This window comes from Gopherus flavomarginatus, chromosome 5 (assembly GCF_025201925.1).
Source record: "Gopherus flavomarginatus isolate rGopFla2 chromosome 5, rGopFla2.mat.asm, whole genome shotgun sequence".
NCBI classification, from domain to species: Eukaryota; Metazoa; Chordata; order Testudines; family Testudinidae; genus Gopherus; species Gopherus flavomarginatus.
In genome coordinates, this window is record NC_066621.1 from 54,797,046 (window position 1) to 54,810,666 (window position 13,621).

A 13,621-nucleotide genomic window follows, 5' to 3' on the forward strand; every position below is an offset into this window, starting at 1 on the left:
TTTTTGTTCCAGGGTATCTATCTACCTACATATTTATGCTGTTGTTAAAAATATATTTTCCCAAGAAATTTTTCTTCAGGGGCAACATCTGGTTTTCATGAAGTTGACCTTTGACTATGGAAGGTCAGGTGACTTGACCTCGGTTACATAATGAAGCAGTAGTTCTGACCAAATTAGAACTCCTTGCTCAAGGGTGTTTGCTCCAACACTGTGGTTGCCTAGACCAACCTTACCTCCTAAAATCATATACATAAATGAACTATTTAAAATCAGTTGTTCACCTGGATCAGTTTGGTTTCCATTTTCATTGTAAAATTTACAATAATTAAAATATAATCATAATGTTAATTTATCTAGTATCTAACATGCTGTCTAGGTGCGTGGATACAACGTTAAGGGTGAAATCCTAGCTGCATTGAAATCTATGGCAAATCTCCCATTGACTTCAGTGGGGTCAGGATTTTATCTCCTAAGATTTTAATTGAACATGCTTAGTACTGAGTGAGTTGGCTAATTGTTAACTAAAAGATTTATCAAGACCTCCTCTTAGCCCATTCACCAAAAGGGGTCTTAAACCCCTACGCATCATCCTGTCAGGGAAAAGGTATAATAATGGACAGGGTCTGAAGGGCTAACTCTCTCAGAGCAGTGGGAGCAGAGCCGAGTGCTGGAATTGCAGAGTGAGAAGCACTGGTGCCATGGGCTCTGTGTGAGAAGCACTGCTAAACAAGAGAGCGGTCACAATAGCTGAGTCTGGAGTATTCTTCAGATGCAGTCCTGAGCATAGCATACTGCAGTAATTCACGCTAGGGGTGAAAAAGGCCTGTATGACTCTGGTAAAGTCAGGGGCAGCTCCAGGCCCCAGCACACCAAGCGCGTGCTTGGGGTGGCAAGCCACAGGGGGGTGCTCTGCTGGTCGCCGTGAGGGCGGCAGGCAGGCTGCCTTCGGCAGCTTGCCTGCGGAGGGTCCGCTGGTCCCGCAGCTTCAGCGGACCTCCCGCAGGCCCGCAGGCAAGCCACCAAAGGCAGCCTGCCTGCCGTGCTTGGGGCGGCAAAATGCCTAGAGCCGCCCCTGGGTAAAGTCAGTGCCCCAGAGGAAAGATCACAATTGCTTTGACAGATTCAGATGGACAAAATCACTTTTAGTTACTGCTGCAACTTGGGCATTTAAGAGCAGCCGAGAAGACAATGGGCACAACATAATGCTCCTCTTGTTAATAAAAGGTGGAGAAACCTTTGCTTCCGCTAGACATTTGGATAGCCAGGAGACTCTGTCACCTATATTCAGTGAAACAGAGACTGAGTCTGAGGGTAGATGGAGAGGCCAAGCCAGACCAATGAGACTGATATTAAGCATGGCACCCCTGGCATGTGCCTAGTATCCCTTCACCTATCGTGCCAATGATTGAAGGACCCAGACTCCCACAATCAATCTTTCTGTCCCCAAGTGTCCATAGCCCCAAATTATGGCAGCTTAAAGTGGCGACGGAAGTGCTGCTGCTGCCAGAGCTGGATGCACAAGCAAGACTCTCCAAGCTGGAAAAGTTATCAATACAGCGACACCCCCCCTTCCAAACAGAATTAATGCCGAACTTTCATAAACCTCAACCCCCTACCCACGCTGCTCACCAGCAGCTCCCAGAATACCCTAAAGAATGTCTCACCTTCTTGAGATGAGATAATCACAAACAACCACCTTCCCACACGTTTCTTACCCCCCTAATGCTGTGCTTAAGGTAATGGGCTTGGGCCTGAAAGCTAAAAAGGCAGAGGATCCCTTAAAAATTTAAAATAAACCCATCTCAACATAACTCTCACTCCACCACCACATCCAACATAAACAAACCCAGAACCAGACCCATCTCCAATCCCACAGCATCTTCCTCCATACTTTAACACCATCCCCACCAATGTATCATGCACATAAAACCAAAAATTATCAAACATCTATTTCTATTAATAGTCCCAGTGACTTTGGTGATGGTAGGGAAGAATGGAGCAGCTTTGTAAAGGACTCAGCCCCGTGCGCACTGAGCCACTGTGACTGACAATAGAGCACCAGATTCTGCCACCCTTAATCAGGCCAAGCAGTGCCTTACTCTGTGAGCAGTCCCATCACGGATGCTACTCTGAGAGCGAAGGAGGTAGAAAATGGCTCACAATGCTGACCATATGGGGCCAAATCCTGAGAGGTGCTGAGGGGTTGGTCAGCCCCCTCACCCCGCCAATTCCTATTATCTTCATCAACTCTCCAAATGTGGCCTATAATCTTACCAACTCAAATTGTCATCCTGAACACCCTCTTCTGGCCCTCAAACAAGCCCCTAACGTCTCTGAGGCCATCATCAAAAGCAAGCTCCCCACAGACCAGGACACACCAACTCAAGGCAGCACAAGACCTGCAAGAACAACAGATGCAAAACCTGCAGACATATCTCCACTGTTACAATGATCAACACCCCCCACAACACACCTTTCAACATCTATGGTCCTACACATGTGGTGTACTTCATCCAGTGCATGAAATTCCCCAGTAACAACTGTGTGTGCAAAAAGATATTACCTCACCCACATGGTCTAACATCCTATAATAAGAATATTAAATATCTATGTCAGGAGGAATATCAGCTACCTGCATGTCTTTCTCCACGTTACTTTCTAACCATCTTTTGTAGTTTAGAGTAGTTTTCTCACTAGTAGTTTTGGTGGAATTTTGTGTGTGTGATCTGAATATAATTAAATACTTATTTATTTTCAGGGCTTCCAGAAATATGTGGAAGATTTTGACCCCTATACAATGGTAAGGAGAAGATTTAATTATGCCACAGAGCTTAAGATTAAATGATGTGGGGAAACATAGGGTTACATACTATCCTTGTAAAAGTAGCAAAGAGTCCTCTGGCACCTTATAGACTAACAGATGTTTTGGAGCATGAGCTTTCATGGGTGAATACCCACTTCGTCGGATGCATGTAGTGGAAATTTCCAGGAACAGGTATATATATGCAAGCAAGAAGCAGGCTAGAGATAATGAGGTTAGTTCAATCAGGGAGGATGAGGCCTTCTTCTAGCAGCCGAGGTGTTAAAACCAAGAGAGGAGAAACTGGTTTTGGCTTGCCAACTACATGAATGGCTTGCCAACTACAAAACCAGTTTCTCCTCCCTTAGTTTTCACACCTCAGTTGCTAGAAGAGGGCCTCATCCTCCCTGATTGAACTAACCTCGTTATCTCTAGCCTGCTTCTTGCTTGCATATATATATATATACCTGCCCCTGGAAATTTCCACTACATGCATCTGACGAAGTGGGTATTCACCCACGAAAGCTCATGCTCCAAAATCTCTGTTGGTCTATAAGGTGCCACAGGACTCTTTGGTACTTTTACAGATCCAGACTAACACGGCTACCCCTCTGATACTTGATACTATCCTTGGTTTATGATGTGCCTGTAGAGCTCCCTTTGAGACCAGAGGTAGTTCAGCTAAGGAAGCAGATTGTCCTCAATGGACTAGTGTTCTGTTCTTCCCAGAGCTCTGATTTAGAAGAGGTGCAAACCTTCCCTTGTAAACTACATGCTTCATCTGAATGATTTCATACAGCTGCTTTGTAAAGGTGGAAATGACTAACTGATGTGTCCTTTGAAAGTTTTCAGCAGATCAGATCATGGGAAAAGATGTGCGGCTGTTACGTATTAAAAAGGTAACCCCTGTAATTGAGTTGAGACATTTTGTGGATCTGGTGAGCTCCTGATTTTTCAGAGTACATGGGGCACATGATTATATTGTTACTGTCTACCCTTGCTGAATCTCCTGTCCATCACAGCATTGGGACTCCCCTCTGACAAATGACAGGAGATTTGGGTGGAGAAGGGAGGGAAACACTAGTGCTTCCCCACTGCAACCTTCTCCTGCACCTGCTCCCTGCTAACTCTCCCCACGACTTCCTCAATAGCATTATGTTTTCATGTTTCTCCGAAACCCCTAGGACTCAGAGGGGTATACAGAACAAAGCCCACACACAGGTCAGGGGACCCCTACAAGCCTAGTCTTTATTAAGGGCCTAATTCTGCCCCGTTCTGAGTGTACTCGCCACATAGTTGCTGCTCACCACCTTGCAGAGTCAAGCCCTGTGACTAATCCAGATGCTAACTATGTGTCATTTTTGAGCTGATATGTTTCCCTAGCCCATCTTCGTGCACCCCAGATCGTGAAATGAGAAGACTTGAGTGGAAAGAGCAAACAGTGGTCACAAAGTGATCACAAAGCAGCACACTTACTATTGGAGACATGTACCTATGAAAAAAATGCTAAAACCAATCTTGTGTGATACACAAAAGAATGATGTGTACAAATGACAAGTTAGAAAGCAGTCAGTACTGATTCCAGCTCTCTCATGCTAACACTAGGGAGAACATTTTCAAAAGTGAGTGAGTTTTGAAAATGGGACTTTGACTTAGAAGCCTCTGAAACTTTTATTTCTGAGCTAACCAAAAGCATGGACCCCAGTTTGGTAAGTTACTTAAGTGTGTGCCTAATTTTAAGCACGACTAGTTCCGTTGACTTGGAACTACACTTGTGCTTATAGTTAGGTGCATGCTGAAGGATGTTCCTTGCTGAATCAGAGCCATAAGGAGGTTGAAAACTCAAATTCCTCAAGCCACACTCCCATTCCTGTGCCCCTACTTTACAGTTCACACCAGATGAATTCTTAATCAGGGAAAACATTAGTTTCCTTAACTCTTATTAAGTAGACATTAATGGTAACGTCTAGACAATGTAATTATAGGATTTTAGGACCAATCTACACTAGAATTAGGTCGACGTAAGGAAGCTTACGTCGACATGACTCTCTAAATGTCTACACTACAATGTTCCTCCCACCAATTTAATTCACCTGCTATGCCAACCTAAGAACTCCATGAGAGGTGTAATGCTTAGGTCGATGTAGTTACGTCAATGCTGCCTTTGATGGCAGGGCTCCAGCTGTCAATGCCCCATGTCAGTCAGTGCAAGCACTCTTGGTGACGTGCACCACCAACAGAAAGAGTAGAGTATGAACATGAACAGCCATTTGAATTATTGTGCTCAACCTAAGTCGAATTAATTGTGTGGTATAGATATGCCCTTAGATAGCAGTGGGGTTGGCATACTATAAAATCTATGAATCACTGCAGGTTTGCATCTCCTTCTCACAGCTACCTCTTCTTCCCACTTCAAAACTTCATGTTTTTTACACTTCATGTAAAAAGTCACCACAGTATTTAATGCTAACAAAAATTAATCTGAATTTATTTATTATTTAGTTGTAACACTAGATTTTAAGTCAATCTAGGTAACTTGCACAGTTCAAACTCTCTAAAAAGACAAACTATTTTTTCCTGATTTTCTTCTTTTGCTAAAAGCATGTTCAAATTGTAATGAGTCATACATTTTTATTTCAATAATGTGACATTGTTTTGTTTTATTGCTGTTATTTCACCATTTCAACATAACAGTGGTCATTCTTGGACCTCTTTGATTGAAATAACATGGAAGAATTATGTCCATTATCTTATATGAACTAGTTTGATGCTGACCAAGATTATCAAAAGGGATTAAGTGATTTTGGGTGCTGAACTTCAGACACCTTAAAGAGGCCTGAGTTTCCAAAGATGCTTAGAATCAAGCCTTTCCTATATGTCTCAAAGTGCCCACTCGAAGAATGAGACACTCAAAATCACTGAGCACTTGTTAAAACCTTGATCACTGATACTACCACAGAATACACCATGGACCTGATCCTGCAACTATTATGTGTTCACTGTAAGGGTGGAAGGATCAGGCACCTACTGATTGTGATGTCTGTCTGTAGCATATTCTGAACTAAAATGTTTTCTTTAATAGGAAGGACGATTAGATCTTGCAGTAGAGGGAGGCATTGATTCCCCAATTGGAAAAATAGTAGTGTCTGCTATCTATGAGGGTGGTGCCGCAGACAAACACGGTGAGTACCCTGGGGAAAGTCAGCAGGATTTTGAACCTGGTTCTAAAGCACTTCATCTGTTAGCCTCCCAAGTTTACGTTTTCTTCCTGACTGGCTGATGCCTGTAAGCACCAGAGAAATATCTGAGGCAGATTAAGTCCCCAAGAGTTTCCTGTTCAGAGCCGCTTCAGAACTAGGCCCTTCATTTGGGAGTTGGTGTGGCTTACAGTAAAAAATAATTGGAATTGGCCAGATTTTCTGGCAGGTTTCCACTAAGTATAAAGAAAAAGCCACAGCTGTTGTCATTTTAGCAGCAGCAGCCTAAGGCCAGTAATTGGGAAGAGGAGAAAGATGGAGAGCTACTTTATTATTAACAGCCCAGTTCTGTCACCCTTGCAGTATAAGTCATCACCATTCAAACATGGGTGACAGAGTCTGGCCCTAGATGATTATTTTGAGAATGATGTTAATGCGAGTTCTGTGTGCAAAGGGCCTACAAGGCAGACAAAGACTAATCAAAAAATATTATCATTCCCATTTTAGAGAACAGGGACTGAAGCACAGAACAATTGTGACTTATCCAGCATCACACAGGAAGTCTGTGGCCTTAGCTACCATATGGTGGGCTGGGTGCATAGCAGTGGCAGATCATTGCTGGGAGAGCTCCTTGGGTGGGAAGTTAAATTTACAAAATCTCTGGTTTGTTTTTTTTCAATTCTTGGGAGGATCAGAGAACAGGGCAGTTCAGAGATAACACTTAGGACTTGTCTTCACTATCATGCTGCAGCGGCACTGATGTAGCACATTTGGGAAAGATGCACTATGTCAGTGGGAAAGCACTCTCCCATCGACGTAATTACTCCACCTTAGTGAGGGGCGGAAGCGATGTTGGCGGGAGAGCGTCTCCCACCGACATGGCGCAATGTAGACACCACTTTATGTCAATGTAACTTACATCATGTGGGGCGGGGTCACACCCCTGAGCGACATATATTACAGCAACTTAAGCAGTAGTGTAGACAAGCCCTTAGTCTTCTGTTCCATATGTAATTCACTCTCTAGTTCCTAAGAATGCCCCTGATCCTGCAAAACAATCCTACAGGCATGAGAATCTGGGTGTAAATGAGGGGGAAATGTAGCTAAGTACCTAATACCTTTGGCTTCCCTGTTTAAGAGATTCACTGTCAGCAAGTTTCAAAGCCACTGTGGTGGCTAGGAACCCATTTCCATAGTTAAGGACCTACCTGCCATCTGTACCTTTGAAACTTTCCCCCTTAATATTACCATAGTGTGTTCATAACCAGAGACTGATTAGCCCTTATTGGCCACAACCAACAGAAGAATGTTATGCTCGCTGCCCCAGCACCTAAAGCTTCCACTTATTTTCATTTACAACAAGCCACCTTCTCTGCACTACTGCAGTGTACATCTAGGAAAGGTTTCAGGCTAATTTACATAGGGATGTTTGTTGAATGTGTGTGAAGAAGCAGCATCTGGGAGAGAAGTCTGTGACAGAAATGATGTTGCTGCTATGGTATTTTTGCTTCACCAGGAGGCATCGTGAAAGGGGATGAAATAATGGCTGTGAATGGCAAGATTTTAGTTGATGTGACGCTGACAGAAGCCCAGACAACTCTAGCCAAAGCCTGGAATGTGGGTGGGGTAAGTGAATGGGTGTTTTCCCCCTGAGAAGTACACAGCAGCCACACAAGTTGTTTGGTTTAAATGTATTCTGCTCTGGGCAGTTCATGGTAAGTCTTTCCAAGATGTTAACATTGAAAATGAATTGGGAATTGTCAAGGACTTTATCACAGCATCATAGTTTTATCTAATCCTTCACAAGGGATGCACAAAAAACTAGTATCAGAGGGTAGCCGTGTTAGTCTGGATCTGTAAAAGCAGCAAAGAATCCTGTGGCACCTTATAGACTAACAGACGTTTTGGAGCATGAGCTTTCGTGGGTGAATACCCACTTCCTCAGATGCATGTGTTTTAGCTACAGTGAGAATCTTCTAAACAAGAATGATATCACCTAATAAAATTGCCCAGTGCAGGGTATAAATGATCATCCTAAGAGTCTGATACACAGCAGTGGAGAAAATATTTGTTGATTTTGGGATGTAATTCAGAATTAACCAGCTTGTTAAAACACTCCTTAGACTTCTGAGACTGACTTCAGCCAGTATCAAATAGATCTTTTTCCTGTTGCCCTTTTCCCTCCTAGCAATAGATTCCTCCATGACTCTTCTCATGATATTGCCATGTTGGTACAGTAGCCTTCCCTCTGCACCTCCTGCTGTGTGGAGTAACCTCTCAATAGATCTCTGACTCATCAACTTTCCACCTATGAAGTTGCTTGGATGTGTCTGAGGGCAGAGTTTGTCCCTTTTATGCTTAATCCTGATCTGGTTGAAGCTCTCTGTGAAAGTTCCACTTTCAAAGGGTCATGTAACGAGAGAGAGAATTACTTGATTGCTTAAGTCTCTCCTAACCAGGGCCGGCTCCAGGCCCCAGCGCTCCAAGCACGTTCTTGGGGCGGCATGCCGCGAGGGGCGCTCTGCTGGTTGCCGGGAGGGCGGCAGGCGGCTCCGGTGGACCTCCCACAGACATCCCTGCAGAGGGTCCACTGGTCCCGCGGCTCCGGTGGAGCATCCGAAGGGACGCCTGTGGGAGATCCACCGGAGCTGCAGGACCAGTGAGCGGCAGAGCGCCCCTCGCGGCGTGCCGCCGTGCTTGGAGCGGCGAAATGGCTAGAGCCAGCCCTGCTCCTAACGCTAATACATTCTTTTTACAGGATTGGATTGACTTAGTCATTGCAGTGTCTCCTCCAAAGGAATATGATGATGAAATGTAAGTGTATACATTCTGTTTCCCCAGCAGTTAAACAGCTAGTAACAACAGACTGGCTAGTTTGCTTTTTAACATACAGATAACATTACTAAGGAATGTTTGTCTATTTTAACTGTTACTGTAATCCACATGCCCTTCTGTATTCATGGTCATTAACTGCCTTCCTCATAGATGTTATTATACACTATAACAGTGGTTCCCAAACTTGTTCCGCTGCTTGTGCAGGGAAAGCCCCTGGCATGCCGGTACAGTTTGTTTACGTGCCGTGTCCACAGATTTGGCTGATCGCGGCTCCCACTGGCCGCAGTTCGCTGCTCCAGGCCAATGGAAGCTGCTAGAAGCGGCGGCCAGTATGTCCCTCTGCCTGCGCGGCTTCCCACAGCTTCCATTGGCCTGGAGCAGTGAACTGTAGCCACTGGGAGCTGCGATCGGCCAAACCTGTGGACACGGCAGATACACAAACCAGCCCGGCCTGCCAGGGGCTTTCTCTGCACAAGCGGCAGAACAAGTTTGGGAACCACTGCGCTATAAACTTCCTTCTTCAAGCCTGAGGATTTAATTATTTCTTATTGGACTGCAACTACTATACTTGGCTAATTAAATTAATTAGTCACTTGGGGGGAATTTTCAGAAGTGCCTTAATCCCATTTTCAAAAGCAACTGGGGCATTCACTGAGACTATGGGGGGTATGTCTACATTTTGAGCTGGAAGGTATAAATGCCACCTTGAGGAAATATAGTGCGCTAGCACTAATTGAGCTAGTGCACTCAAAACAGAGCGTAGCCAGAACGGCATAAGTGGCAGGAAGGACTAGCTGCCCCAAATACATGCCTAGCACCTTGGACGGGTACGTACTCAGGGTGGCTAGCCCCTCTCACCGCTTTGGCTGTGCTCTATTTTTAATAGGTCTCTCTCCTTGAGCTGGAATTTGACCTCCATTGTATGCCAGGTCTTAGAACAAATTTTGAAAGAGAGAGCAATTAAAGACATAGAGGTCAATGGTAACTGGGATAAAATACACCATGGTTTTACAAAAGGTAGATCATGCCAGATCAACCTAATCTCCTTCTTTGAGAAGAGAACGGATTTTTTTAGATAAAGGAAACGCAAGAGATCTAATCTACCTGGACTTCAGTAAAGCATTTGATATGGTTCAGAGTGTAGACATTTCCTTAGGCTCCCAAGTACCTTAGTGAATATTACAAATATCTAAAGCAATGAGATCATGCAAAACAAATTGGTATATTCAATTAAGCAAAGGACCAGGTGAGTTAAAACCAAATGGACACATTATATTGATATCAGTTGTTTTATTTCAGACAGATATTTTCAAAAACAGAGCTTTGTTTTCTAACTTGCCTCAGGGAGACATATTTGCAGATGTACCTATGCCAAATGCACTGGTAATGGGAAGTTATATAATTTTTATTAAGCCTGATTTCCCATTGCCTGCAGGGATCCAGATCCTCAGAGGGTGTAAATCACAGTAGTTGCACTGACTTAAGTGGAACTACACTGCTTTACACCAGCTGGTTTCTGGATCTGACCCAGAAACTGTAGTAAAAATGTTTAATACCTATACGCGTACCAGCAAGCAATGAAATAACTTTCATCATTATTGTGTGTTTTCATATTCTGTACATTTAGCCCTACTATTCCCTCATCAACAATCAGTCCCAACACAAACAGAAAGGGTTTTGAAGGCAGTGCAGCTGTGTACAGACAAGGGTATCTCCTGCAGCTGTAGCCACTGCAGTGGTGAATAGCCAGATTTGGGTTGATACATACTGTTTCATTGTGAGGATGCATTTTTTCCAAAGCATGTGCATGCCTGTGCATTGCATGCTTCAGCCTGTCTTCTTACCTGGATCTCGCATGGTGTATTGGTGTGTCCTTTGTGCTTTTGCCTTGTCTGATTTTGCTAGAGCACAAGAACTTGCAGTTTAGAATTATAACATTTAAACTATATTTTAATACATTGTATTAGTGATCATAATTGAATTAATAATTATTATTATTATTTATATTACGGCAGCAACTAAAGGCAATAACAAGGATTAGGGCCACACTGTACAGGGATATAATAAGAGAAAGTAGCACACACATTTGGGCCTTTCTCTGGGAGGGGATTAGAATTAACTTGTCAAAGTAACAAAAAAAAATTATATTGCTTTAGCTCCTTTTTGATATGCTAAGCAAAACGTGTCTGGTTACACGTATCTGTTTTAGGCACTTGTGGAGCACCAATCACTGTACTATCTTCCAAAAATTAGTAGGGCATTTTTTAAAAAACATTTTACATTAGAGGTGTAGGACAAAAGGTTACATGTTGTTTACACATGTGAATTGTTACACATTACTAGTTTACATAAGATAAGACAAATTGTACAGCACCACTGGCTTGGAGATGCTCATGAATATCTGGGAGCAGAATTTGGCCATATCGCATGACCAGATTCTCATCTGATGTAGATCAGCATGGTTCCATTGACTTCAGTGGAGCTACACTGGTTTACGCCAGCTGTAGATTTGGCCCTGGGTGGGTGACTGGCAGTTTTCACTGTTCTTGCCTGACATGCATTTTGTCAGATCAGCACATTTAGAGGGCCAAACCTTCAGATGTGCTGAGCATCCCAACTCCAGCTGAAGTCAGTAGGAGTTGTAAGTGCTTTGAAGCCATAAAAATCAGATCCTTAATCTATACTGAAAACTGACAGTGTTTAAGTGCATAACTTCAAGATTTGCATAGTTATCAGCATTTATGAGCATGTGCATGTTTTATGGGAAAACAGATCAAGAAGTGTAGGGATAAAAGGAGAACAGTTAAAAGCCCAGCAGAACAAAGAACCATGCAAAGAAAATTAAAATCAATAGTAAAAGGTTCTTTAGTCATATAAGTAAAAAGAAAACCTGGAAAGAAATGGGACCTCTAAGCACTGAGGACAGGATGGAGATTGAAGATAATCTCTGTGTTGCCTAATATTCAGTGGGAGTTAGGCACCTAAATACCTTTTGAGGGTCTGGGCCGAGATCACTATAGAGACCCAGGAGTCAGTAACTGACTGAATCTAAGGGGAAACTGAGACACTAGCAGGGTCCTCTGCCTGGTCTGGAGGGACCTAGTTACCCTTACTCAGGGCTGTTCCTAAAGACACACTCCAGCCCTATGCAGATTTAGTTTTTATCTGAGATTATGAGTGTGACAGTCCATTTAACTGACTAATAGTAATATCCGAGATAGTGGCTTATCTAACATCCCATAAAATAACGTATCTAAGTAAGCCTGTTACAAGCAGGTTCATCTGGCAGAGGCAGGTATAGTGGGATTTGATGGAGCTACAGTTCTTTCCATCAGAAAAATTCTACCTTACCTAAACAAAGAGTTGCATTCTATGTGTATTGATGGCAGCAAACAAGTTCCCTCAGCAAACAGACATAATGCTTCCTGCTGAAGGAAACTGTTTTTCTATCTAATATGTCCGTTACCCTAGCTAAATGCCTGTTGTACAATCAGACCCTCCAGGGTTCTGTTACAGTAAACTGGAGCTCATATTTGTTTGGCATCAGTGTGATTCCATGCACATTTGATTGTTGTTTGTGTATCATGGTGCCTCTCCTGATTTTTTTTTCCTCTTGGTCTTTGGAATAGTTATCATTCTTTCCACCACAAAACAAATACTTGTATGTATGCACACACACATATAGTTTGATCCTGTCAGTTCTGAGTGCTCTCGTGCCCCAGTGGTGTCCTCAGAAGGGGCACACTTACTTGCAAGATTGGATCCTCACCCACACAGACATGGGAGAGCCTACTGTTACACAGGCAGTTGTGAAAACAATTACATGAATAATATCTCAGCCCCACTTTTCTTATTTTAGGAATTTATAGTTATTTAGGCAACTAAATTTACTACTCCCATAAGTCCAAAGAACAAGAGTTACTATTAGAGCTGTTGATTTAATTGCAGTTAACTCATGTGATTAAATCCAAAAAAATTAATCACATTTAATCAGTTTTAATCACACTGTTAAACAATAGAATACCAATTGAAATGTATTAAATATTTTTGGATGTTTTTCTACGCTTTCAAATATATTGATTTCACTTACAACACAGTATACAGAATAGACAATGCTCACTTTATATTGTTATATTTTATTACAAATATTTGCACTGTAAAAATGGCAAACTAAATAAACAGTATTTTTCAATTCACCTCATACAAGTACTGTAGTGCAATCTCTTTATTGGGAAAGTAAAACTTACAAATGTAGATTTTTTTTGTTTGTTTGTTAAATAACTGCACTTAAAAAGACAATAATGCAGAACTTTAGAGCCTACAAGTCCACTCAGTCCTACTTCTCGTTCAGCCAATCACTGAGACAAACAAGTTTGTTTACATTTAAGGGAGATAATGCTGCCCACTTCTTATTTACAATTTTATCAGAAAGTGAGAATAGGCGTTTGCATGGGACTTCTGTAGCTGGCATTGCAAGGTATTTATGTGCCAGATATGCTAAACATTCGTATGCCCCTTTGTGCTTCAGCCACTGTTCCAGAGGCTATGCTTCCATGCTGATGACACTCGTTAAAAAAAAATGCCTTAATTAAATTTGTGACTGAACTCCTTAGGGAAGAATTATATGTCTCCGGCTCTATTTTACCCACATTCTGCCATACATTTCATGGTCTAGCAGTCTCAGATGATGACTCAGTACATGTTATTCATTTTAAGAACACTTTCACTGAAGATTTCACAAAATGCAAAGAAGGTCCCAATATGTGATTTCTAAGGAGAGATACAGCAC

General features: G+C 42.6%; 1 protein-coding gene across 1 annotated transcript in view; it reads left to right on the forward strand.

Moving 5' to 3' along the window:
• The window catches only part of USH1C (USH1 protein network component harmonin), a 102,130-nt gene that overhangs the window by 85,545 nt on the left and 2,964 nt on the right, over positions 1-13,621 (forward strand). Inside the window, exons 16-20 of the mRNA XM_050955814.1 lie at positions 2,759-2,800; positions 3,646-3,699; positions 5,883-5,982; positions 7,514-7,623; positions 8,756-8,811. Of these exons, the coding sequence (XP_050811771.1) occupies positions 2,759-2,800; positions 3,646-3,699; positions 5,883-5,982; positions 7,514-7,623; positions 8,756-8,811 (362 nt within the window). The remainder of the gene's footprint in view (positions 1-2,758; positions 2,801-3,645; positions 3,700-5,882; positions 5,983-7,513; positions 7,624-8,755; positions 8,812-13,621) is intronic.